At 53.7% G+C, this 25206-nt stretch overlaps 7 protein-coding genes across 7 annotated transcripts; 2 read left to right on the top strand and 5 right to left on the bottom strand.

The window, feature by feature from the left end:
• Positions 1 to 139: 139 nt before the first annotated feature.
• Positions 140 to 5197, bottom strand: BDY24DRAFT_385182 (uncharacterized protein). The gene is made up of 20 exons (XM_076639922.1): positions 4754 to 5197; positions 4607 to 4674; positions 4057 to 4091; positions 3865 to 3944; positions 3556 to 3660; positions 3188 to 3453; positions 3079 to 3102; positions 2893 to 2977; positions 2703 to 2805; positions 2280 to 2607; positions 2008 to 2188; positions 1919 to 1932; positions 1795 to 1846; positions 1461 to 1708; positions 1259 to 1361; positions 1088 to 1181; positions 960 to 1012; positions 846 to 859; positions 716 to 769; positions 140 to 648 (listed from the first exon to the last, which is right to left on the bottom strand). The coding sequence occupies exons 1-20, from the start codon at positions 4959 to 4961 to the stop codon at positions 448 to 450; spliced, it is 2316 nt and encodes a 771-aa protein (XP_076497595.1). The 5' UTR covers positions 4962 to 5197; the 3' UTR covers positions 140 to 447.
• Positions 5198 to 5792: 595 nt separating this feature from the next.
• Positions 5793 to 7115, bottom strand: NAS2 (Nas2p). The gene is made up of 8 exons (XM_076639921.1): positions 6942 to 7115; positions 6828 to 6854; positions 6678 to 6743; positions 6558 to 6606; positions 6301 to 6473; positions 6095 to 6196; positions 5923 to 6014; positions 5793 to 5840 (listed from the first exon to the last, which is right to left on the bottom strand). Exons 1-8 carry the CDS (start codon positions 7038 to 7040, stop codon positions 5819 to 5821), a joined length of 630 nt encoding a protein of 209 aa, XP_076497594.1. The 5' UTR covers positions 7041 to 7115; the 3' UTR covers positions 5793 to 5818.
• Positions 7116 to 7796: 681 nt separating this feature from the next.
• Positions 7797 to 10877, top strand: BDY24DRAFT_385179 (transmembrane amino acid transporter protein-domain-containing protein). The gene is made up of 9 exons (XM_076639920.1): positions 7797 to 8152; positions 8506 to 8566; positions 8699 to 8762; positions 8836 to 8922; positions 9066 to 9525; positions 9638 to 9712; positions 9790 to 9889; positions 10005 to 10313; positions 10446 to 10877. Exons 1-9 carry the CDS (start codon positions 7847 to 7849, stop codon positions 10667 to 10669), a joined length of 1686 nt encoding a protein of 561 aa, XP_076497593.1. The 5' UTR covers positions 7797 to 7846; the 3' UTR covers positions 10670 to 10877.
• A 109-nt stretch (positions 10878 to 10986) lies between these two features.
• Positions 10987 to 13810, bottom strand: BDY24DRAFT_434166 (uncharacterized protein; the record flags this gene model as incomplete). Its single annotated transcript, XM_076644145.1, has 7 exons — positions 13164 to 13810; positions 13010 to 13064; positions 12680 to 12885; positions 12469 to 12564; positions 11600 to 12388; positions 11427 to 11510; positions 10987 to 11046 (listed from the first exon to the last, which is right to left on the bottom strand). The coding sequence occupies exons 1-7, from the start codon at positions 13554 to 13556 to the stop codon at positions 10987 to 10989; spliced, it is 1683 nt and encodes a 560-aa protein (XP_076497592.1). The 5' UTR covers positions 13557 to 13810.
• Positions 13811 to 14332: 522 nt separating this feature from the next.
• On the bottom strand, positions 14333 to 15896 carry BDY24DRAFT_385176 (translin). The gene is made up of 7 exons (XM_076639919.1): positions 15775 to 15896; positions 15228 to 15318; positions 15057 to 15153; positions 14872 to 14986; positions 14719 to 14799; positions 14522 to 14648; positions 14333 to 14460 (listed from the first exon to the last, which is right to left on the bottom strand). Exons 1-7 carry the CDS (start codon positions 15841 to 15843, stop codon positions 14357 to 14359), a joined length of 684 nt encoding a protein of 227 aa, XP_076497591.1. The 5' UTR covers positions 15844 to 15896; the 3' UTR covers positions 14333 to 14356.
• On the top strand, positions 15897 to 20043 carry BDY24DRAFT_385173 (calponin homology domain-containing protein). The gene is made up of 20 exons (XM_076639918.1): positions 15897 to 16068; positions 16205 to 16304; positions 16510 to 16515; positions 16666 to 16734; positions 16811 to 17076; positions 17195 to 17252; positions 17316 to 17378; positions 17452 to 17551; positions 17638 to 17698; positions 17772 to 17808; positions 17896 to 18203; positions 18315 to 18420; positions 18509 to 18718; positions 18788 to 18811; positions 18894 to 19016; positions 19097 to 19249; positions 19371 to 19435; positions 19524 to 19600; positions 19704 to 19708; positions 19798 to 20043. The coding sequence occupies exons 1-20, from the start codon at positions 16028 to 16030 to the stop codon at positions 19828 to 19830; spliced, it is 1905 nt and encodes a 634-aa protein (XP_076497590.1). The 5' UTR covers positions 15897 to 16027; the 3' UTR covers positions 19831 to 20043.
• Positions 20044 to 23528: 3485 nt separating this feature from the next.
• Positions 23529 to 24487, bottom strand: YPD1 (Ypd1p; the record flags this gene model as incomplete). The annotated part of the gene is made up of 3 exons (XM_076638066.1): positions 23529 to 23760; positions 23864 to 24001; positions 24147 to 24487. The coding sequence occupies 3 exons, from the start codon at positions 24485 to 24487 to the stop codon at positions 23529 to 23531; spliced, it is 711 nt and encodes a 236-aa protein (XP_076497589.1).
• Positions 24488 to 25206: the final 719 nt, after the last annotated feature.

Below are 25206 nucleotides of genomic sequence, written 5' to 3'. Positions count from 1 at the left end.
GAAAAAAACGAGTGTGGGTTTTGGGATGAAGGTTGGAGGTCAGAGGGAGGGAGAGCTGAGAGAAAAACACAAGAGGGAGGAGGATCGACCGCTGGGCGTCGTCGCTTCCGACTTCCCCCTCTTCATATGGTCCGAAGCAGGAGCTAATGCAGGCGATCGAGATCCTTTAGATATCAAGAAGAGCTTACGGGAGAAGTAAGGAGAGTGAAGCATACGCAAGAGAGAGATGAACCGTCCTTTTTTGAGATCGAGACGCGCCTGAAGGAGTGAAGTACAAAGTGAAAGAGAGCAAAGCAAGAGAACCGAGCTGAAGGATGAACATAACAAGCGAAGGAAAAAAAGAGAGTGACCGATAGAGAAGCAGATGAGATACGCAAGATAATAGTTTGGGACGGATGAAAGGAAAGATGAAGTGCCAAAGCGGGAAGGAAAGGCGCAGAGGATCGTTCAAGCCATCATCACGACTCCAGCGAGAAGCGAGACGAGCCCTCCGATCCAAGGAGTCGTCGACCGTATCGGGGAAGCAGCTCCAGACTGACTTGATCCAGTAGCTCCGGGATTCGAAGCGGTGTTGGTGGCGGACGCACTCGCTCCCGACGACGCAGATTGAGGGTTCGCTTTGAGATCAGCAGCGACTTGAGTCCAGATCTAAAGGAGAGTAGTAAGATCTAAGTCAGCAGGGGGTTTGATTTGCGAGAAAAAGTAAGGGACGAACGGCCTCGGGGTTGTTGTAGGTCGCGAGCGTCAACGGAATCCTGACCGTCGCAGCCTGTGGACGAGGAGAGCAGAGAGGAGCTGTTAGTGACTCGAGTCTCGAGTAATCTATCAAAGACCCAGAGACTCACCTCGTTCTGGTAGGCTGCAAGGCGAGAAAAGAAACGACGTGTCAAGAGGCATCAGTTCTGTTTGTTTCAATCTCACGACCGGCTCTCGCTTCGGTGCACTTCTTGATGACTCACCAATAGGGTTGTTCTTGTTGATCCACGAGTATGCGATTCTCCAGTTGTGTCGGCTGTCAAAATCGAAGGGAGTTGAGTGTCAGGAGATCTCTGCGACGTGAGAGCGCAAAGAGAAAGTGTCGACTCACGCGTTTCCGTTGACGATGAGTTGGGGAGGTCGAAGAGGGTCGTCGGTGAGACCAGCAGAGATGATTTCGGTGTCAAGGTCAGCCCAGTCGAGGACTGAGGATGGAGGAAAAGAAAAGAGGACGTCAGGGACAGAAGACGCGTCGGGTGAGGGAGCGAGAGGTTCAACGAACCTTGGTTTCCGGCCATCCCCTTGTACTGAATCGTCTCGACTGAAGGTGATCCACCATAGATGTACATCCTCGTGTTGTGAAGCTCGGACATGAGGGTGGTGAACTGCGAAGATTCGAGGGAAAGAGTCGGCCGTCAGGCCTTTCCTCTCGAGCGACGACGAACAGTGCGAAGAGAGAAAACCAGGAGGATCCGAAGACTCACTGTAGCACAGGTCGAAGCACAGTTTCCATTGCCCACAATCGCCACCTTCGTCAAATCGTAGGGTTGCGTCGTAGGGTAGCCTCTCGTCGACCCACACTCGTCGGCGAATCGAGTCGACTGAGCGTCGGTCGTTCCTTCGGCCTGAACGCTGACTCCAGGGGAGAACAGGTTGTTGTTAACCGAGAGACTGTTTCCTTCGAGGTTGTTCCATCCGACGGGAGAGTAGAAGGTGTTGGTCAATCGCATTTCTGAGAAAACAGCGAGGGGAGAAGGTTCAGCGTTCAGGACGTTCCATTCGAGAAGAGAAGAGGACAGAAGCGAGACGAGGACCTACGAATGTTGGCAGCCATGATCTTGAGAGCGAGTGGGGCGGCTCTCCAGGCAGACTGACGAAGAGCAGAGAGGGGGCGGATCAGCATCGGGAAGAGTCGGTTTGAAGGACTGAGACGGAAGCTCACCTCGAATCCAAGGTCTGGAGAGGAAAAGGAACCGAAGTCAATTTCCTACTTCTCCGTTCGAAGACTGGAAAACGTTAAGGTAGACTCACTATTTTCAACGTCAGGTCCAGCGAGAACCCGATGCAGGAGATGTCCCAAGCACAGGAATCCTCCCCCGTTGTTGGAGACGTCGATGATCAAACTCGTCGTCGTTCGAGCTAGGATTAGAAGCCCGTTGACCATGGCTTCCTCAGCGGCGTCGAAAGAGCTGGGTCCGAAAGTTCCGATCATCTGAGGCGAATCGAAGGGAGCGAATCGAGGAAAGGTCGTCGGTGTTCGTCAATGGGTGGAGGGACGAAAAGAGACGCGACGAGCGACGAACCATAACTCCAACTGTAGGATCCGAGGGCAGCACGAAGAACTTGATTCCGGTGTCGTTGGTTAGGCTCGACTGGATCTCTCCTCCAGGGACGACGTTTTCGAGCAAGGAAGCAGCAAACTTCTCGGTAACGTCGTTCTTGATCGAGGCGATGTAGCTCTCCCTTGGTCGGCCTCGTTGAGCAGGCTCCTCCTCGTCGACGTCGTCGGACGCGGTGGAGATGTCGGCCACTGAATCGGAGTTCTCAGACTCGGAAGTTGACGTCGAGGTGATGGTTCGATTGAGGTTCCCGCCGTTGGTCGTCGACAGGACAGCGCAGTTGGCCTCGTAGCTGCGAAAGGGAAGGCGAGAGCCCAACGAGTCAGTGCAGGAAAAAGGAGCAAACGAGAAGAAGCGAAGAAGAAGAGGAAGAAGAGAGGGACGAACTAGGAATCGGCGTCGGAGAAATCCTCGCCGAGGTAGAAGGACTGGTAGGGGGCGTTCAAAGTCTCGGGAGTGGTCGAGTTGACTCGCTGGACGGTCATGTTGACTGAATTGGAGGGAGAGAAGCGAGACGAGAGTCAGCTTCGAGGAAAGAAACGAAGTGCGAGCAGAAAACGGCAAAGAAAGAACTGACCTCCAGCGGTATCAGGGAACAGGATACCAGCAAAGTCTCCGAACCTCTGGGAGAAGGTGCTTGCTGCGGTGAGACGGTACGAAGTCTGTTGGACGAAGAGGAAGCGTCGTCGCGTCGAAGGAGGTTTCAACTTTTCGTTTCGCTGAAGGAGAGAGGCAGTGGAGCGAAACGAGGCAGAGAACGCACGAAGACAGAGTTGGTTCGAACACCCTTCAGATCAAAATACGGAACAGTGAAGGGTCAGATTCGAAAGAAAGCTCGAGAGCGAAAGGACGAGACGAAGATCGAAACTCACGAGATCGAGGTAGGTTCCCGTAACGGTGTCGGCGACGAACTCGACGTATTCCGTTGCTGGCATTCCATTGATCTGGGTGACCAAGGCTCCGTTGTAGACAGAGAAGTCGTCGATACCGTAGGAGGCAAGGAACCTCGAACCGAGGTTTCGAGTGATGGACGTCGCGTCGGGTGCGATGCGAATCTCGACGTCCGACAGGGAGGAGTTGGCGGAGGGAGCGAGAGCGACGATGGGGAAAGGGAGGATGGACTGGAAAGCTCCCCAGTCTGTTCAAACGCGTAGACGAAAGAAAAGGAAGAGGAGGTGAGCCCTTCGAACGCAGAGCAGAAAGGAACGAAAAGCCGAAGAGGGAGAAGAAAGCGACTGACAGCAGGGAGACTCGAAGATAGTGTGACCATCGTTCAGTCCAGAGTTAAGAGTATTCACGACGTCGTAGTGGAAGGCGTAGTCAGAGGCGTAGGTTTGAGTTCGCACTGAAAGAAGCAAAAGCCAAAAGACGCGTCAGTTCGCCTTCCTCTCCCTTCCAGCTGCCTGATCCCCCACTGGAATCCAGAGACCCTCGTTGCATGAGCTATTTCCCAACGTCAACGTAAATTCTCGATACATCTCGAGAAGATCGCAAGGGAGGGCTACACAGCGTGAGTCGAAAGAGACAGCGACGCGTCCCACAAACTCACTCCTCGAGATCTCCGCCTGGACATCAATCTTGGATCCTTCGAACGGAGCAGGCGAGTTGAGAGCGTAGGTTTCGAAAGTACTAAGGAGTTACCCAAAGTCAGAACCGCGGAAAAGAAGCAAAAAGAGCCAAGGTCAGCGACAGTTCGTTGGAAGAGAGGAGAGGGGAGAAGGAAACCGAAAAAGGAACGCACTAGAACTCCATGACTCCTGCGATGTTGTCGAGAATCTGAGACAGACCAAAGGAAAACAACACGAGTGAGCTGCTGCATGTGGAAGAGAAGAGGAAAGGAGGAGCGTGGGGAGGAAGAAGGAGGCGGATGTGACAGCCACTGTGTCGATGAAGCAAGACGCTGGTTGAAACATAGCTCTTCCAGGAGGCCACAGGAGGGCGTATCCTGGCCCAGAGCTCGTCGAAAGTGGAAGAGGGAGGGGAAGGGTGAACAAGGAAGGTCACAAAGATGGGAGGGCTGAAAGGTGAGCTCGCGCCGTCCTCCCCCTCCTCCTTCCTTCTCTCTTGTTCCTTCGCTGCTTCACTCCACCAAGATCGACGGTGTCAAAACCAGCTCTTATGCTTCTGCCAGACGTCCAGCTACAACCCAGCGTTTCGCCTGCCAGAAAACCTGCCCCAGCACCGACTAACGCTCGCACCTGCTCTCCTCCCTTTGATCCCAACCCCTCTCCTGCGTCGTCCTCTCTCATGTCCTCCGCAAGCCCCGCCTTCCTTCTCGTCCTTGTGCTCACATTCGTTCTGATGGTCTCACTGAACGGGAACATGTTCAAACAAGCCGTAGCTTCAGCGGGCGAGACGACTGTTTCCAGAGAAATCAAAGGTCAGCTTCGACTTGAGCTTCAACTCCTCGCTTGAAGAGAGAGAACCATGAGACTCACAAGTCAACCCAGCGATAGCAGTACAAGCATCACTCCCAGCTGTAGTCCCTGTAGTTTGCCGTCGAGTCATGTCGACTTCGATCTCCTTCCTCCAAGGTCGAGAAGGGTCCATCTTGTAGAAGGGAGTGGCAGACACTGAAACGGTTGAAGCTCCCAGCAGCAGGAGGAGGGAGAGTGAGGAGAGGGAAGTGGGAGTAGTGGACATCATGGTTGAGTTGGGAGAGTAGGGGGGTCGACCGGCGACTTTTTGAGTGAGAAAGAAGGAAGAAAGGGAGGGAGGAAAGAGCGGAAGGGATCGACTGAGCGGTTCGGTCGGGTTCGACGGAGGGGATTCGACTGGTGTCACTAGAGGCTATTCTCTGCTTTTGGATTAGGTAGGTAAAGGGGACCTATGAGTATAAAAAGAGAGGGAACGGAAGAAGGAGGGAGGGGGAGGGTTGTTGGCGTTGGAGGAGAGGAAGGAACGAGAGGCCAGAAGGAGGTTGCCGAAACGAAACGAGGGCGAGGCTTGGCACGGAGGTATATTTTTTGTAGGTGAGATTCGGAGAAGGCCTGCCAGAGGTGCTCGTACGTCGCAGTTTAGAAATCAGAGTAGTTGATACATATCTCGACGATGGGAGAAGAGGCTTTTGAGGGCAACAAGAGAGGTTCAGCGAGCGAACGACCGCCGTCGTCGACGTTCTCCATCTGTAGAGTAGAATTATGGATCGCGGCTAGTTCGAAAGTGTAAGGTCGATGATATGATGTTCCACAGCCGAAAAAAAAAAGAATTAGAGGAAAAGATCCGAACAACAAGATGCGAGGAAGCAAAGAGACCAGCGACGCGTCGAGTTTATCGGCGAATCTCTGTGCAGCCGTTTGAAGTCCGGGCTCGCCACTCTCAGCACTCACGAGTATAGTCACATAATCTCATTTTGTAAGTCGTAGCACGAACGGAAGTGAGTGAAGATGAAGGCGAGGGAAGAAGGAATCGGTCGCTTTCCAACGCGTACTGATCGCAACGGGTCGCCCAGCTTCCTCGCTCTCTCGCCTCTCGCAATTTAGCACAGGTCGAAGCTCATCAAATCACACGGGAACGATATGAGTGCTGAGTAGCATGACAGCCAAAAGCCAGATATTAGTTCTCGACCTCGGGAAACGAAGAAAAGACTGAAGGAAACGGTACTCACCCAATCAGTCCTCTACCACCCCAACCGCTCCTCGGAACCATGCTCAGAGTCTTCACTTGTCCATCTCGGAGTACCTGTATTGAGATCGGGGACTTGAGAAGGAGACCGAGAGAAGAAAGAAGTTAGGCGAGAAGAAAGAGATGAAGGTGAGATCAAGAGGACTCAAACTCACTCCTTCGCTAGCACCGACCAGTGCGGCCAGCGCCTTGAGATTGTCGTGATTCGAAGCGTCAACTTTCCCGAAAAGAACGATCTGATCTTGGGGTTGCAGACCCTGATGAAGGGGAAGAAGAGAAAGCAAAGTCGGCGGAGGTGGTCGATGAGGAGGGCGGGTCCTCGAACGAGAGAGAAGGAAGAGATCCGAGACATGGAACGTACGGCTGCTCCAGCAGGTCCCTTTTCGTCAACACTCTTGACCAGAGCGAAAGGCTGACTCGAGGAGGAAGCGTCGACGTCCATGGGGGTCGAGGACGAGGAGGCGGGAGGAGGGGACGAGGGAGGCGGTAGAGCTTGATGGAGTGCTTCTTCAATCTGGTTCATGATGGATTTGACTGTGATGGGGATAGTAGGGTCAAAGTTGAGCTCAATATGGGGGTCTAGGGAGAGACAGAGAGTGGAGAGAGGAGGGGACGAACGGTCGTTTCTGAGCTCGAGGAGTCGAACTCTAGCGTGTCGAACGGCGAGCTATAGAGAACCAGAAGAAAGATGAAGGTCAGGAAAGCATCGAGATGCAAAGAAGGCGAGAGAACACCCACAATGTCAATGTCATCTCGAGGGAAGCCGTCCAAAGTGAGGAGAGAAGAGGTCATCGTCGACTGCTCCTGCTCGAGGGAAGGAGGAACGGAAAGGTGAGCTCGGTCAGCTTCTCTCTTCGCGCTGAGACTCCAAACGACAAATCGACGAACAGCTTCGAGTCTTCCTCTGTGTCCTTCCTAAGATACGAGGCCAACGGAGCAAGGGAGGAGGAGGTGATGAGCTCGACGTGGAAGTTGACGAGGGAAGGGAAAGGGCGAGCTCACCATCTCTGCTTCGATGTTCTCCTTGAGGATCGTCAATCGGTTGATTTCTTGAATGGCTTGAGTTCTGGAGGAGGACATCGGATTCACTGGCTTGCCCATAAAAAGCTGGAAAAAGAAGGAGGGAAGGAGGCGGAGAGGTCTTGACCGTTTCAGGTCAACTTCGAGACTCGTCCTTCTTCCCCCTCGACGTTCGACTCCCATCTTCCTCCTTCCTCTCAAACTTTCAATTTTTATCTCGGGGTGTTTTTCGAGGTACTTCATGGACCATAAATAAGCCAGTTCAAGATGAAGAGGCTTCCTTCGGTCTCTCTTCTTCTAGTGCTCTTCGCCCTCCTGAGCCCAGCTCCTCCTCCTCCTCCTCCTCCTCTTCCCACGACCTTTCCTCTTCCTCTCAAGTCTACAAAACCGGACGTAGAAAAAGAGAGGAGTAACCTATGTTAAAACTGCCGTGGATGAAGATAAGTCGGCGTTCCGACTGAGGTCGAACAGCGTCGAGCTTTGAAGGTGGAGCAGCAGAAGGACCGCTTGTATACTTTGGATTTCACGAATTATTTAGGTCGTTCTATATACGTCGGCAACCGCGGTGAAAGTACGTGAGATCCGAGGAGAGGCGTCGGGAGAGGAGGCCAACGAGGACGATGAGGGGAGGAGAGACGCGTCGAACGTCGAACATCGTCTGGTTGATGGAGCGACTCTTTTCCTCCTTCAATCTAGACTGACCGAGAGGATCTGTTCCTCTTCAGACATCATCTCCTCGAGACCAAGAATATATACCAAAACGACGGGCGAGATTTAAATCGACTACGCCGGCTTCGAGCGACGCATGGGCGTCCTTCCTTCCTTCCTTCCTCTCCTCTTCCTCCTCCTGCTCACACGACCTCTCACTTCGACAACTTCAAGGAACGATGGTCTCCTCCCCAGCTCTCTCGACTTCTTCCTCCTCAGCTCTACCTTCGGAAACCTCGACCCTTCTCCCTCCTTCGCACCGTGGCCATGGCCACCGCCGTTCAGCCTCAAGCTCTTCGAGTCATCCAGAGGACGAGGAAGAGGAGGAGGAGGACGTGGGCTCGATGCTCTCTCGAGTGATAGGAGTAGATATCGAGGAGTACTCCAAGGGATACGGGACAGTAGATCACTCGAAGCGTCAGCACGCTCGGGTCGAGGAGGAAGACGAGGAGGAGGAGGAAGGAAGGTCGACATTTTGGCAGGCGGTGAGTTCTACATAATCGGCCCTTTGCTTTGAATTCCTTCTTATGAGCTAGGAGTCGAGCGTCTAGTGGTGCTGCTTGTACCAGTATTCGCTCGCAGGAAGATGGGGAGGTTGAAGTTGGAAGGAAGGTCAAAAAGAGCCGGCGAAGGCGAGAAGCTCTTCCTCCGCTGGACGGCGTTCAAGCTCAAGTCTTCAACGAGCTCGTTCCAGCTTGCTGCTCGATTATGGAGAGCCGAGTGACTTCAAAATCCTCCGGTTGATAGCTCTACCTTGCTCGAGGAAAAACTTACTTCTTCTTGGCGGCGGGAGACCCGCTGAGCCCCTTGCTGACTTCAACGGCTTATCCTCCTACAGCTCTTCAATACCGTTGGTGATCTCGTAGGAACTGGGCTGCTAGCATGCCCATTAGCCATCGGTAAGTCTAGCCTTTCGCAGACCTCCTCCCTCACCTTTTTGTCGCAGACCTTCTCCCTCACCTTTTTGGACCTCCCTCTCAAATCACCCCGCTAATCGTCCCTCTGTCGCCTTTGTTTCTACCAAATACTAGCCTACTGTGGTTGGATCGTTGGACCTATCTTGCTGCTTTTCCTTGGATTTTTGACTCACCGAACGTGAGTGAACTCGACCGCTCTTGAGCGAGCGAAGTCGTGCTGACCTCGACGCGTCTTCTTCTTCACGACGCAGTCTCATCATCCTCGTCAAGATCTCCCTGGAGGATCGGTCCCTCAGGACTTATGTCGATATCATTGGGAAGTGTTTCGAGAAGAAGAAGTAAGTCCCAATCATGTTTGATTCTTCGAGCGGTCGAAGGCGCTCGAACACGTCCCCTTCTCCTGCCTCTTCGCACCTAAATGTCCCTTGCCGGGTTCAAATGGCGAGCTAACCGTCGTGGCTTCTTCTTCTCTCTCAAACAGGTTCAATATCCGCCCTTACCTCACAGCACTCTTCGTCTTCGAGGTCTTCGCCTGGACAATGACTCTGGTTATCCTTTCCTCCGACACCCTCAACGCCCTCCTTCCCAACCTCGGCCTTACTTCCAACCACTTCAAGCTGCTGTCCTTCTTCCTCATCTTTCCGACCGCCTTCCTCCCTCTCCACCTCCTCTCTTTCACTTCCCTCCTTGGGATCATTTCCTCGTTCTTCCTCGTCGCCATCATCCTCTTCAACGGATTCTTCGCTCCCGCTGGAGCTCCAGGATCTATCTTTCATCCCGCTCCCACGGATCTCTGGCCTTCGCTCGGTTGGTTGAAGATGGGAGCTTCTGGAGGGCTGTTTATGTCACTGTGGGGAGGACACGCGATTGTTCCCAGTGTTGTTAGGGATCTGAGGCCCGAGGACAAGGATAAGTGGAGGCGACTGATCGATGCTAGCTATGTGAGTCTCATTCGAGGGGAGGACATGGTCGAAGCAAGGGGATGGAGGGGTGGGAGGAGCGCGAGGACGCGACGCTGACTTTTGACGTCTGCCTTTTCCCGACGCACTCCAGATCATCGCCCTCCTTGCCTCAGGAAGCGTCGGAGCAGCCGGATACCTTATGTTCGGACGAGAAGTCTCTGATGAGGTGTGTTTCTTTTTTTTATCCTCGTACCTGCGACATCTTCACGGATGAGCTCACCCACCCTTCGCTCACGTCTTCAGATCTCGCTCGACATCGCCAACACCCCTGGAGTTTCGGTCCTCCTGACAACCTTGGCCGTCTGGATGGTAGCCATCAACCCACTTTGTAAAATTCCCATGGGTGAGCAAAGATCTCTTTCCTCTCTTTCCTTTTCCGCGTCGCTCCTCGCCCTTCTCGACTGCCTTTCTTCTTCACTAACGTCCTCTCCCTCTTGCCCCATTTTTTCTTTCTCTAGGTATTAAAATGCTCAATGACATCGTCGAAATCGCCCTCTCCATCTACCCTTCTCGAAACCCAACCCTCCCCTCCCGAGCTCAAACTCCCGCTCCCTCTCGCCCTTCCTCTCCCAAACCCGACGGAGTCAAGATCCATGCCTCCGAGGTTCTCAACCCCAACCTCTCAGATATTATCGAGAACGACGACGACGACGATATCGAGTCGGAGCAGCAGGTGGTAGCGAGGTGGAGGAAGCAGGAGAGGACGAAGGGTGGGTGGAGGGTCGTGACGAGGACTGGGATTATTGTGGTTATTATTGCCCTTTCGAGTGGGTATCTCTCCTCCCTCTTCTCTGATCTCGCTGTCATCTTCTTGCTGGACTTCCGCGATGTGGACTTCGAGCGCTAACTTTGTTTATGCCACGTCCCACTCTCTCGTTCCCTTCCCTCCTCCCGCCCAGTCATCTTCCCCTCCTTCGAAGCCCTCCTCGCCTTCCTCGGTTCAGCCCCAGCCTTCGGAGTCTCCGCTATCCTCCCCCTCCTCGGGAAAAAGCTCCTCTACTCGGGACAAAAGAACCGGGGCGTCGACGGATGGGAGGCCATTCTCGACTGGGTTTTCATCGCGTTGGCAGTCGTGGGAGCTGCCGGTGGGCTTGCTGGGGTGTTCTTCGGAGTTAGGGATTGAGCGAGATGTTTTTTGGTCGTGTTGGGGAGAGAGGGGGATCTATCTATCTAGAGGTTCGTGGTTTATCTGTCTGCTTCACGTCGTTTCAGTCGCATCTTCTCCTCTTCAGCTCGTCAGGACCGTTTTTTGCTTCTCGTTCAAATGTTTATCGCTCGTTATGCTGCTCTTATTATACCTATGCTTCAATTTAGATTACACTTGTCAACCTTCTCGGGAAGGAAGAAGGAGAAGGCCTTGCTCTGCTCGTCTTGTTTTCGACGCGTCGAAGAAACCAGAGCCCCAAGGGGTATCATCGTCAAAAGCAGAGAAAATACAAACTACCGAAAGCCAGTTCCGTGGGGTGTAGGGTGTAAAAGACGTAAAAGCAGGTTAACGTACTAAAACAGACGGAAGAAGAACCCAAGAAAAGCGAAAGTGCGAAGCGATAAGAGGACGCGTCAAAGACCGAAACTCCTCCTCACCTCCCCATCATCTCCTGACGCTCCGCTTCCGGTACTTCTCTCACCCAAACGCCAAAGCGGACAGAACCAGTCAGCCCGAGCAAACTTCGGAACGGAGGAGAAATCGAAAGAGCACTCACGCGTCTGAGTCGCCCGTCGAATCAACAACCTCTCCATCCTGAACCGCTCAAACACGACTTCTCGAGTGGTTCGTTTGAGATGCTGCCGCCGCCACGACCGACAAAAAGAGTTAACCAAACGTCAGTTCGTGGGAAGGTGAGAAAGGAAACGAAAAGGAAGAAAGGGAGCCGACTTACTTCGACAGAGGAAAACAACGCTTGCTGGAACGGAACGAAATCGCTATGCTCGGGGTTGAGGACGTGAAGGGTTCCCCAAGGATACTGCAGTACGCAACCAACGAAACAACAAATAACATCAGCTCAACTCGTGGGCCAAAGGAGCGACTCGTTCTAATCGACCAAAAACTCACCTCCCGAACGAACTTCCTCTCTCCTTCTCCCTTCCCCTCCTCCAGCACCTCCTCCTCTCCTTCGTCATCTTCCTCAGGAGCCACCAGAGCCAGAGGCAACGCCAACTTCCGCACCCTCTCGCCGCTCATCGACGACGTGGTCGGACTCGGCGGTTGAGGAGCAGGCGCGACCTTCCTCCCTTGTCGTCCAGCGAAGCTCTTCCCGTTCCCATTCCCGTTGAGTTTCGGACTGCTCCTCGTCGACCTCAGTCGTATAATCTTCGGCTTCGACGGAGTGGTGGTGGTGGTAGGGGTTCCGTGAACGAGTCTCCCGTCGTTGGCTCTCGTCTCCTCATCGTTCGAAGACGCGTCGTCCTCGTCGTTGTCCTCCTCTTCGTCGTCGTCTCCAAGTAGCAGCACCCCCCCACCCAAATCTACCCCCGCCGCCTCCAAATCCCTCTTCACCACCTCCCTCACCCGCTCGAGCTGTTTCCTCGTGAGGAGGTCCGTCTTGGTGAGGACGGGGAGGAGGTTGGTTCGAGTGGAGAGACGGGTGAGGGCTTTGATCTGGGGAGTTGGGAGGTGCATAGTTGAGGGGTTGGGGCTTTTGTCGGTGGATAAGGGGATTGAGGTTGATGAGGAGAGAAGAGAGGAGGGGAGAAGAGGGACTGCTGGTGGGAAGGTCGAAGACGAGGTAAGGGGAGGAGTGGAAGTGGGAAGGGGCAGGCCGGCAGTTTGGAGGATGGAGATAGGGTCGATGAGATAGATGAGGAGGTGGATGTGGTTGTCCTCTTTGGTTGTTCGGATGACCTGGGTGAAAGAGAGGGAGAGGTGAGCTGGAGATCGAGGACGGACGCGTCGAGGTCGAAGTGTGTTGAAAGACAACGCACCTTGCTCTCCTCCCGCATGGTAGCTCCCAAACGACCTTCGAGCTCCTTCATAAGCACACTTACCCCTCTGTCTAGCTCGAGCTCCTTTCCTACGCCCTGAGTTTTGAACGAAAGTGAGAGGACGGAGGAGAGTCAGTTTCGACGAGCAGTCCGCGGCTCTCCGAGTCGCTCTCTCTCCCTCCATCCCCACCAAAGAGTGCGTCCGACTCACGAAAGGCAAGCCAGGCGTGTCCACCACCGTCAACAATAACTTTTCTCCTCGGTTCACGGGCGAATCGACCTCCAACGAGAGCGTCCAGTCGTGTCGAGAGTTGGCGAGGGCCGAGGAGGAGGTTCCGAACGAGGAGACTTGGGCTTGAACGAGCGGGGAGGTTGTAGGTGGGAGGGAGAGGGTTTGAAGGATGAGTCGGAGGAGGGCTGACGTTTAATAGGAAACAGAGAGAGAATCAGCGGAAGGCGGAGAAAATCGCCTCGTCGATCCATTCGTCTAGACTCTTCGCCGACATAAGAGAAAAAAAGGAAGAAGAAAGGAAGGGCTTACAGGACTTCCCGGTAGCTGTCCCTCCTACTACTCCCAGATTGAAAGTCGTAGGCTGCTGGAAGAAAGAAACGAGAACCAAGCGGCGAAACAAAGGTGAGCTTCGACTCGAACTTCACTTCCGCCTCTCCCTCTCGCTCGTAGAGGCTCTACTGACCTGCCTCTTCCTGTGTGCTCTCCCACTGCTCCCCATCCCCGACATACTCCTCGACATGTGCTGAAACGAACTAGCGGTTGGACTCGTCGTTGCTGTTCCAGGCGTTGCCATGCCTCCTCCTCCTCGAAAGGGTCGATGAAATCCCGTCCTGACCGTTTGGAAGCTCATTTTCGAGTTGGAAGGAGTCCTCTGATGGCTGCCGCCGTTCCAGGCTTGAAGAGGTGGTACAGGAGAGAAGGATGGCTTCTCCTTGTACGTTTGAGAATCGAGCCAGCGGGAAGGAAGCGAGAGCTCGCCGCCGTCGTGGAGATCAGGGAGGGAGAGCGTCTTGGGCAACGCAGGACGAAGGGAGACCACAGGAGGGTGGGAGGATTTCTTGCGGAAGAGTCCCATGGTGTTGACGAGATGGTGGTGGTTGGAGGTTTGGGTGAGAAGAGGGAAGGAAGGGAAGTCCAGGGAGGAAGGAGAGAAAGGGGTCAAGGAGATCAAAGGGGTGCGAGCTCAATCGAGGGCTGAGACGGAGAGACATCGCCTTGTTCCAGCTGCTCCTCGAGATATGATGTAGTAGCGAAGCTGCGGGCTTGTCAGTGGTGTGAGGCTTAGAAGAGAAGCCGCAGGTATCCTCGAGAGCGGAAGGGAGAAGGACGTCGCCGTTGGTGAGCTTCGAGCTTCCTTCGTTTCAGAGTGGTCGGTGAAAGCAAAGCTCTTCCTCGCCTTAGATACACAATTTTTCGAACCGCTTTGCTTAAGCTTCGCCAGATTGAGAGAAGCTGGCTTCCATGAAGATTTTTTTGATCCGAATCGAAGGAAAACACCGAAAATGAAGGAGCCAAACCGCTTCTGAGTTCTTCGTCTCCCTCGGTCCTTTGTCTTCCCTCTATCTCTCCTTCTGAGAGGCGGCCTGACCTCTCTTTCATAGAGTGATTTCTGGTACAACGGGGCGATTCTAGATGTCGCAAGGGAACCAGTTTTTGACTATCCGTCGCGTCGTTTAGATCTCTCTCTAGATCTCTCTCTCTCTCTCTCTCTCTCTCTCTCTCTCTCTCTCTCTCATCCTCATCTGTTTCGCCTACTTCGTTCTTTCCTCGTAGCTATAACTTAGCTATTCGCTACCGTTCAATACTATCGGTCGACTCGCTCGCACCCTCTCCCGTCTGTCTCTCTGCAACTCGAAGGCGAAAAACATCTCATCCTCACGAGCTCGTCGTTGCCGGAACGTTCACCGTCAGCCCTCTCAACGAGATATCATAAACGACCTGCTCAATCGACTTCAGATCGTACTTCAGCGAGTCGAATCCTGTGAAACACAAACGAGTCAGCTATTCGAAGGAGAAGGGAGGGCGAGGACCAAAACTCACGTCTCCTCAACGAATCGTTCTTGAGGTTCAGGAGCTGGTAGCCAGCGAACAGCTCTGAGACGAAGGCGGAGATGACCAAGGGGTAGGTGTAGTTCTGCAGGGTTACGGAGTTAATTGCTAGGCGGGACTGGATAGACGAAGGGAGAGAGAGGTCAGCGTTTGTTTGCGAGAGAAGAGCGAGATGAGATGCGACGAACCAGCTCATTAACCATGGAGATGACACCGTGGAGGTAGTCGTCGGGGAGGAGGGAGACTCGATCGGTTTTGGAGGGGTCGATCTGCGAAAGAAAGAACGGGAGAGGTCAGGACGCGTCGCAGAGGGACAAGAAGAGGGGCAGGGAAGAACGCACTCCAATGAGCTCAGCGACCTTGTTGATCTCGATGAGTTTCTGGTGAAGTACAAGCTCGGCGAGAGCAGCCGCGAAGATGAGAGCTTGAAGAGGTCGGTTGTAGAGAGGTGCCCACCTGAAGTCGAAGTCGAAAAGAAACGATCAGCTCGAAGAGATAACGAGAGGGAGGGCCGGGATGGACTGACTTGAAGTACTGGTTCGCAGGGATAAGATCGGTGATCTCAGCGATCATAGGCCTCGACTGGATGAGCTGAGAGTTGACTTCTTCAGCTAGGGGGATGACTGGAGGAGGAAACGAAAGGAGGGAAGCTCAGCGAGGGCTGAAGACGAAGAAAGGGAGCGAACAGTGAACGCACGGCCAGCTTGAGGAGTCGAGTGAATTCGGTTGACGAGCGAGGTGATCTGACGGGAGTGCTTGTCGAGAATTTTGATCGAGTCTTTGATTTTCTGGGGGAGCGAGGGAGAGGGAGAGGGAGAGAGAATGGAGGCAGGGGTCAGCTCGATGTTTGGTCGGAGAGATCGCTGGGAAAGGGGGCAGGGTAGTGATGTCTGGAGAAGGGCTAGCGTCAATCTGAGCATTGGTGACCTCAGAGCGTTCCGGGGAGATGCTGAGCCTTTGGACGGGAGGGGAGGAGAGAAAGAGAGAAAGTCGAGCTCGCTCGAGGTGAGCTCGTCGATTTCCTTCCCTCCTCACCTCCCAGCTCGTAGCTCGTCAATCATCGCCTCGGGGAGCTAAATCCTTCAAGATCGAGGTCCTCCAGACTCCCAGAGAGTTGATCGCAAGCTTCAAGGGCGTGGCTTCGGCCTTCGAAGGCCTTCTCAGCAGCTCCTTCCCTCCTTCCTCCTCCTCCTCCTCCTCCTCCTCCTCCCTCTTCTCTCGAGCTCCCCCTCACCTGAACTGACCTCCCTGAGCTCCGATTCGACCTCGAGGTCGTCGTTGATCTTGAGCAGAATATCTGAGAGGGAGTCCATCTTCGATTGCTGTAGTTTTTGAGGGTGAGGGTTGAAGATCAAAACGAGAGCCCTCTCGAAGATTCAAATCTCGTTGACTCCTTCCGAGTCTCCTCCTCCCCCAACCTTCACCACCTCCTTTTTCGCCCATTCTCCCCATCCAGCCCTCACAGCCTAGTAGTACACTGTAACGAGCAAGAGCAGGATGAATCAAACCAAGACCGGACTAGAGCAGATCCAAGCAAAGTGAGTCCGACGGTCGAGTCAACAACGCGAAGAAGGAGGAGGACGAAGATCGAAGCCAACTCGTTCTTCTCTAGAGGGGACTGCTCTCTCGAACTAAGAGCCAGCACGCTCATCTTGTCCTTTCTGTCGTTCGTAGGACCTTCTGCAAATGGTTGAACTCGAAACTGGAGACGAGAGGGCTCCCTCCCATGACGAGCTTGGCTAGCGACCTCAGCGATGGTGTGAGGCTGATACAGGTAAGTTCGAGCTCTTCTTCGCGTTATATCAGAGAACAGTAGTCTCTGGGTACGTTGAGCTCAGTGGATGTGGCAGGAAGGGGCTCGAGAGGTGGCAAAGGAGGGAATGAGAGGAGGGGAGATGTTGAGCTCGAGCTTGGAGAAGGAAACGGCTGGAGCTCAAGCTATACTGCCAGAGCGATCTTTGATATATCTCACTGCAGCTCTCATGGTGCAAGATCTCTACTGACTCTACCTTCTTTGTCGTCGTTGCTCTACAGCTCATGGTACGTCTCGTTCCTCCCATCTTCCGTTCCTCGAGTTGAGCTCACACCCTCCTTCCCCTCTTCTTTCCTTCCTCATTCGCCTTCCCTTCTTCCAGGAGATCATGGGAGACTGCTCCTTAGGTCGATACGTTGCCAATCCTCGAATGAGAGTCCAGAAAGCTGAGGTTCGTGCCATCTCCGCCGCATCCATCGTCCTCTTCCAAGCTCACGTCCTCCTCCTTCTCTCCCTCCCTCCCCCAGAACGTCACCAAAGCTCTTCAGTTCATCAAAGATCGAGGAGTCCACCTCACCAACATCGCCGCCGAGGACATCATCGACGGGAACCTCAAACTTATTCTAGGACTCATCTGGACGCTCATTCTCAGGTTCACGATCGCAGACATCTCCGAGGAAGGGTTGAGCGCGAAGGACGGTTTGTTGTTGTGGGTTCAGAGGAAGACGAAGGGGTATGCGCCGGAGGTAGATGTGAAGGATTTCACGTGGAGTTGGGGAGATGGTTTGGCCTTGTGAGTGTTCGAGTCCTTGGTTTGGGATTGGGGAGGTGAAAGAACACGGAAGGGTTTGGCGAGGGAGGAGAAAGCTGACCTCGCGTCCCATCCTGTCTGCCCTTCTGGGTGTTCTCAGGTGTGCTCTGATACATCACCATCGTCCGGAGCTGCTGGATTACGATGCGCTGGATAAGGTGAGTCGCCTTCCTCTCATTTCTCGAACACCTCGAAGCTCATCTCTCCTCGTTCCCTCCTAGTCCGAACGTGAACGAAACACCGAGCTCGCTTTCCGGATAGCTCAGGAACATCTCGGCATTCCTGTGCGTCTAACTTCCTGCTCACCTCTCGGCGTCAAGCCTCGCTGACTGTTCTCTACCTCATCTCTTCTTGCAGCGACTTCTCGACGTGTCGGATCTCTGCGACGCCCGACCTCCAGACGAACGAAGTGTCATGACCTACGTCGCTTCCTTCTTCCACGCTTTCTCTTCGATGAGTGAGTGCCTCGATTTGCCGCATACTTTGGGAGAGAGGGCAAAGGAGAACTGACGGGTTCTCGACGCGTCTTACTTCGATTTTCAGAAAAGAGCGAGACTGTTGCTCGACGAGTGGAAAAGTTTGCTCTGGTCATGCAGGGGATCTGGTGAGTACCATAAACGTTACTTTTGATCAAGAAACCGTGTCCTTGAGCTGAATCCCCTTTCTGTCGCTTTCAGGTCGAGTCGAAACGACTACGAACGACGCGTCCGCCTCGTTCGTCTCCTTCCTCTTTCTTCCCTCTTCGCCATCTTCTTCGAGCTCACCTCACCTCCTTGTTACTCTTCTTCGCTTCTACTACAGCTTCTCTCCACCCTCCTCACCCGTCGTCAATCCTTCCTCACCACCCAACTCCCCGAAACCTATCCTCTCGTCCGAGCCCTCGCCACCGAGTTCTCCACCTACAAGTCGACCGACAAGCGCTCCTGGGTCGTTGAGCGTCAAGAACTGAGGGACCTTCTGAGCAACATTCAGGTCAAGCTGAGAACGTACGGGATGAGAGCGTTCGAGCCGGAGGTTGGGGAGAGGGTGGAGGATCTGGACGAGAGCTGGGTGTTGCTGTTGAAGAGTGAGGAGGAGTGGAGCAAAGGAATTAGGGACAGGATTATAGAGTGAGTCTCTCAGCGACTGTTCTTGGTTGTTAAGATGGTCAGGCGGGGTGGAAAGAGGAGGGTGGAGGGGAGAGCTGACTTTCTTCGTTCGTCGACGCGCCGACCTCACAGAATCAAGGACAAGCTCATGCGACGATCAGCAGCCAAGGCTGAAGACATCCATGCTCGACTCCAAACTCTCGAACGGGAACTCTCGTCCTTGACTGGATCTTTGGAGGTTTGTCTCGTCTCTTTTCTTCTTCGCCTCCTCGCTCTCGTCTCGTCTCCTCCATCTCACGTTCGCCCCTCCCTTTCGTTCACTCCAGACCCAAAAGTCCCATGTCTCAGCACTCCTCACCGACACCCTTCCATCCATCACCGCCGCCCTCGAGGATCTCGTCGCCGCAGAGGAGGAATGTACGAAGGCCAACGTCGAGGAGAACGACTACACCGTTTTGAGAGCGGAGGATCTGACGTGGGAGCTGGAGTTGATCAGGACGAGTCTGGGTAGGAGAGTGGCGTTCATTGAGAATCAAGTAAGTCTCGAGTCCCTTTGTGGCACGGAACCAGAACGAGAGCTGACCTTCTCTTTCCCTCTCGTGCAGATTGTTTCGAGAGAGACGACGAATGTGAGTCGTTTGCGTCTCCCTCTTTTCTCGTGGCACTCAAACTGAATCCATCCTTCCATCTTGGTTACTTTCGAACCTCCAGCTCACTCCAGCACAACTAGAAGAGTTCGAATCGACGTTCCGACACTTTGACGCCGACGCGACCAACACGCTCAACGTCGACGAGTTCACGGCTGCTCTTGCTTCGCTCTCGATATCGTACTCTGTTCGTTCTCTCGATGCGTCTCATCTATTTCCCCATCTCGGACTGACCTCCCTCTTCGATGCGGACTATACTCCAAACAGGACGAAGAGATCGACTCGATCCATGCAACGCTCGTCGAGGACTACGGAGCTGTGACCTACAAGGCTTTCACTTCTCTGCTTGTCGAGATCACTCAGGATACGAGTAGTGTGGATCAGTTGGGAGAGGCGTTCAGGGAAATGGCGAAGGAGAAGGTGCGGATTCGTTTTTCGTTTCGTCCTGCGTTTCGTTCTGCGTTTCCTTCTCGATTCGAGGCGAAACGCTTTCCGAGCCTACGAGACTGACCTCCCGTCTCCATGCCCTGACTTTATACAGCCCTACATCACGGAATTGGATCTTCAACTGGCGATCCTACCGGCTGCGAGCATCGAGTTTTTGAAGTGAGTCGCGTCGAGTTTGACTCTTTCTGACCCTCAGTCGATGAACAAGATCTCGTTGCTGATCCTCCCATCTTGCTTTGCTGGACAGGTCGGTGATTCCGTCGCAGGAGCTGGATACGAACGGACACGATGGAGTCGACGACAGGGAGAAGGTCGCCTACGACTGTTCGTTCTTCTTCCTCTTCGACCGCTCCTTCGGGTCGTCGATCGCTGACCTGCTCGTTGTTCTATCTCTCTTTCCTTCGTCGATCGTCTCTATTCTCATCAGACGACGTACGTCCCGACTCTCCGTGCTGTTTGCTCTGCTCTCGCTCCCGAAACTGACTCTCGTCCCTCCCGTTTGTATTCCCCCTCTTCAACAGGGCTTCCTCGCCGATACCTTCGAAGGCTACTAGCCTCTTACACACCCTTCCTCTGCTTCACCTCGGACTCTCTTCGTTCTAGCTTCCCTTCTCCTTCCCTCTGTCTCGTCGCGTCCGACTCTCGGCATCCGTTTCACTAGATCCTTCGTCTTTTCATCTTTCCTTTGCTCTCCCGTTCTTCTTTTTGTGTGTTTACATGCTGCTTGTCTCGTTCATAAAACAACTACTACGAAGAGGATGAAGCCACGGCTGATTTACGGGGAGAGGAACAGTCTAAAAACGAAGAACTTCCGTCCGAAAAGCAGTGAAGTGCGAGAAAGCGCGTCGTTTCCTCTCAGCAGGTTCACCCACCGAAGTCTTGGAAGAACCGAAAAGAGTACGTATGCAAAGAGTCGGTCTTCACATTGAGTCTCAAAGAACGAACCAGCTGAACAAGGAAAAAGGACTCTCCCAGCAAGCAAGAAGAAATAGACTGCTCGTCTCTCGATCGATATCGTTCCTCTACAGAAAGAAGAGTCGATACTAAACGAGGCCAGCGAGTCGTCCAACCAAGTCTAACTCGAACAGTTCCAAGAGCCACCAGAGACCAAACGCAAAACTGCAGGAACTGTCACTCGACGACGATAACGATAACGACAGCGACGCGACGAGACTGACATCTTTCTCGAAAGGTAAGCTCGGCTCCGATGCCCTGGGCCTCGTCAATTTGACGTTGAGAGGACTAGGACTCGACAGTAGATTTACCCTACGAAACAAGGTCGACGTGAAAGAAAGAAAAGAAGACGCGTGCGAAAGACGCAAAGAGACGCGACCTTCTAAGCATGCGTTCTGTGGCAACGAGCTTCGGTCGCGTCAAATGGAGCTGCTCTCACCCAATTTTTTTTTGGGAAATGGGACTGGAATGGGGGAAACAAAAGCTGGAGAGAATGAACTCCGAAGGTGAGACGCGTCGACCTTTCTCGCCCTCGAAAAGAGATGAGGGTCTCCTCCGCCTTCGATGCTAGTAGTGAACAGGAAGTCTATACCAGCATTCTGGCGGCCAGATCTACATCTCAAGACAAGAACGAGCGAGGACTACAGCGGAAGAGAAGCGAAAAAAAAGGGAAACGAATCGTGCTTCTCGACGAAGAGATTGAGTTCGCTGGAGTCGGCGTGGACTTTCCATCTTTTCTCCTAGAGGAACAGCGACATCGTCCACGCCGAATTAAGCAGGATCAACCTCAACTCCGAAGTAGAGGCCCCAGGGGGACAGAAAGGGAACAGATACATCCGGACGGATGAGAAGCGGTCTCGAAGGTGTTTGCTCCCCCTTGCAAGAGATGCATCAGTCAACCTCTACCGTCCTCGAAGCGATCACAAGGAAGGGTTGAGGACCGCAAGAGATCTTTGGGATCCCAAGTTGAGAGTGATGCGGGAAGAGAAAGCAGGGAAGGAAAGATGCGGACGGAGAGGACGAAGACGACGCGACGGAGTCTTCGTCGGCTCGCCCACGATTCTGTTCGGTGGAAAGCGACTGTACTCAGGAGCTTGCCCACTCGTTCCCAAAAGAAAAGAAAAGAATGCGGAGGACGATGAGGATGATGAGGCTGGAAAGGGAAGGCAGAAAGGAATGCAGCGACTGGTGAGAGGGGAACGACGCGCTAGCTCTTCCATCGACCAAACAGCTGGGAAAGCGTTCGGCGGAGCGTAGAGCCACGGACGAACACCCTATTACCGGATATCTGCGCTCGGATGCACTTGAGGAAACGAGGAGGATCAAGGGCGGAGGCGACACAACGCGTCGAGCCGTCAACCTCGCTCCTCCTTCCCTCTTTCCTCCCCTTTGCGTCCAATCCCAGGATTCCATCGTCGGCCAGTTGATCCGTTGAGAGAAAGACAACCAAAAACCTTCACCCAGAGATGCGTGAACCCTCGTTCTCTGGACGTGAATGTCTCTACCTTTCCGTACGCGTCTGAGCGGTCAAGAGGTCAAGGAGAGGCGAAAAGGGCCGGGAATGAGATAAGAAGAGGATTATGTATAGCAAAACTGAGCGTAGAGACGAGCGAACAAAGTGGGTAGAGGAGGAGAGGAGGAGTAAGAGGGGAGAAAGGGAGGGAAGGAGAGGAAAGAAGAGACAGCTTCAATTCGAAGAACCGAAGTGTGTACGACTCGTGTGCGTTTCGGCTTTACTTGAGAACGCCGAAAAGGTGTTCTCGAGCAAAGGCTCTAAAGCAAGAGAGGTTTACTCGCAAGGGAGGAAAGGAGGATAAGAAGAAAGGGGGAAGAAGGAAGGACAAGAGAGCGACTCTGTGCTTCTTTCGCGACATGAGCCAGAGGGAAACCCTCGCCAGAAGGAGCGTAGCTTCGATAGGCTCTTTCTGGAACGGGAAGCCCAGTCGGTCGTGCGATGATAGAAGGGGAAAAGGGGGAGGAAGAGAAGGGAGGGAGAGAGAGAGGAATGGAAAGGAGATGGGCCAGCAGCCTGATCCGTCTCGACAGATGGGATCGGGAGCTCGCAAGGTCCTGAAAAGCGCGGTAGTCAATTCAGGATTTCGACACGTGGACTCATCTGAGAAGAGAGGAGGTACGGAGCTGGATGGGAGAAAGAAAGAGACGGGAGGGAGGAAGGAGATGGGGAGAGGAGGGAGGAGATGCTCCACTCTTCACGCTTCGACGATGGGAGATGATCCGTTCGAGCTCCATCCCTGGAGAAGCTTTCCGTAGAAGAAGCTAGTGCAGGGAGGAGATCATACTATTCATCTCGGATGGCCAAAGCGACGAGATGGAAGAAGAGAGGCAGGGAGGGGAGGGAGGGAGGAGCGAGGAGGCAGACTGTTCGTCATCCAACTCCAGCGTCTCCTGCCTCGCCTCTGCTGCTCTCAGATGCCTCTAGAGGGCTTCGATGCAAAGGAAGGGTATGAAACTCTTAGTCGAAGTCTTTTTCGAGACCCTCGAGTGATGGTTTGGGGGGAAGAAGGAGGAAGAGAAGAGAGCACTCGAGTTCGAAGTCCGCCTGCGCCTTCCCTTCCCCAGCCGCGTCCCTCTCCTTCCCCTCTTCAAACTTTCTCTCCCCACCACATCCTCCCCTGCTACCCAACGTGAAAAGCAAAAGAAACTAGTAGTAGTAGAGGTTTTGTTTTGAAGCGAAGCCCAAAAGCGTAGTAGGGAAAAGAAGAAGAAGAGGGTGGAAAAAGATAGAGTTGGAGGAAAACGAACGGGCCGTAAAAAACGAAGACGCGCTACAAAGGGAAGGAAGGAAGGGGAAAAAAAAAGGCTATAGAGGGGGGTGGGAGAAAGAAGAGAAGGGAAGAGAGCAAAGGAAGCAATTCGATACATTGGTCTAAGCGGCCAGAGAGAGAGCAGGGTCAGGGAGAAAAAGTAAGTATTAGGACGAGGGAGGAGCGGGAGGAGGGTGTAAGGAGGAGAGAAAAGTCCGTGAAGAGCAAGAAGGGACCAAGAAGGGAGGGGATGTAAAGAGGAGGGTGAGGTTGGAGGAAAATAGCTATCCGATGGGGAGAGGTTGGGAAGTGGTGAGGCGATGAAGGGAGGAGATCTGGGAGCGTTTGTCCTCGGTTGGGGACGCGAATTCGAGGTGATGTAGAGGGAAAGAGTGGGAGTCGAAGGAGTGTTAACAGTGGTGTTTGAGTGAAGTAGATTCGACGAGTTTTTTTTGGAAGCGAGACGTAGTGGTGAAGGGAGGGAGAAGAGAGGGGAAAGTCGACGCGTCGGGCTGATCTGATCCTTTTGGCGTTTAATCCTCCTCGTCCTCAGCGTACTCTCCCCTCAACCACTTCTCAGCCACCTCGTACTCTCCCTTGACCTTCTCGAACCACCTCTTCACCGACCGGACCTTCTTCCCTTCCTTCTCCAACGCGTCGGCCTTGGCCTTTGCGAGGACGGCAGTCTGCTCAGGTGTGAGGGAGGAGGAGTTGGATTCGTCGAAGGAGGGAGTGGAGGAGGTAGCGGCGGCCAGACGAGCAGCTCTGCACAGAGAAGGGAAGTGAAGAGGGAAGGAAAGGAGGAGTCGTGAGCTTCGGTCTCGATCCCAAAAACAAAATCGAAACGAGAAGACGGAAAGGGACTCACTTCTCAGCCTTGTAAATCTCGTTGGCAGTGATCTGGATCTTCTCGAACAACTCCGTAACCCTAGCAACTCCCAGAGCTGCTGACGATCCCTTGAGGAAGTGAGCGACCTGCGAGACCTCTAGATAGTTGGCCGTCGTCCTTGATTCGAAGGGAACGAACGAACGAACGCGAAGGGGACGGAAGGAGAGTGAAGTTCAGCCTCTCGTCCACTCTCCGTTCTACTCCCTCTTCTCGCGAGCTCCCTCCTACGGTTCTTCAGGAAAAAGAAGGGAAGAGTACGAACAGGTTCTCTCCGATAACGTCGAACTTTTCAGGGACCTGCTCGAAGTAAGTCCAGATGATGCCTCGAGAAAACTCCCGCTCGTCCTCGTCGTCGTCCATCTCCTGGAGCTGGTTGAAGGTCTCCATGTCGATGATCGGGTTGGTATCCTGTAGCGAGGAGGAGCGAGGTGAAGGTAGGTGTGTCGATGAGGGGAAAGCGAGTTGCGAGAAGTTATAGCCGGGTTCATGAACAGACGAGGTTTGGGAGGGGGTTGGGTTGTTTGGCAAGGAGAAAGAGGCGGGAAGAAGGGAGGAAGCGAAGAGAAGAGAGTCAGCCTCGATTATCGAAGAGATCCAGAGCATGTGCGTATGTAGAGCGGACGAGAATCTGCGAAAAGAACACCACGCGTCCGAGGGAGGAGAGACCAAGGCGAGGGAGCATCTCGAGGGAATAGCCGGTCGAACTACGTCCCAGCACCTTCGCTCAATAAAGCGAAACCTAATCATCCACAACAGAAGACCCCCTGCATGCTCTGTACTTCTTCGTTCAAAGAAAAAGCGGTTCTACAGCTCGAGCGAGGGCGCTCGAACGATCAAGCCCCCTCCTCACCTCTCTCGATCAAGGCTCCTCGATCTCCTCTCTCGGGCCCTGCTCTCCTGCCAGCAAACCCTCCGAAGAACTCGAGAATAAACCGCGTAGAGTGCAAGAAAAGACTAACCTGAGTACGACAGAACCCAAATCGGTAACGAAGGAGAATCGATGGGGTCGAGGACGGAGAAACGGTGAATGGGTGGGGTTGGGGAGATGGGGAGGCGGTTCGTTCAACGAGGAGGGTTGGAGCAGAAGTGGGGTTCAGCCGATATGAGTGGGAGCGAGGTTGGTGCGAGGTTCAACAGGGGTTGAGCAAGAGCGGAGGATAGCGAAGGCGGAGGAGTAGAGGAAGAGGAGGAGAGAGGAGGGAGGAGTAGAACAAAGGTCAGCAGTTATTTGACCAGTACAAGAGCCAGTTCAGGGCAGAGAAGGTGGCTTTGGGGGTAAGAAGAGTTTTGTTGGAACCCTCTAAGCATGCTCGAGGAGGTCC

This window comes from Mrakia frigida (genome assembly GCF_051309035.1).
Source record: "Mrakia frigida strain ATCC 22029 unplaced genomic scaffold BDY24scaffold_11, whole genome shotgun sequence".
NCBI lineage: Eukaryota > Fungi > Basidiomycota > Tremellomycetes > Cystofilobasidiales > Mrakiaceae > Mrakia > Mrakia frigida.
This window is presented reverse-complemented; position numbering and strand designations above follow the sequence as displayed.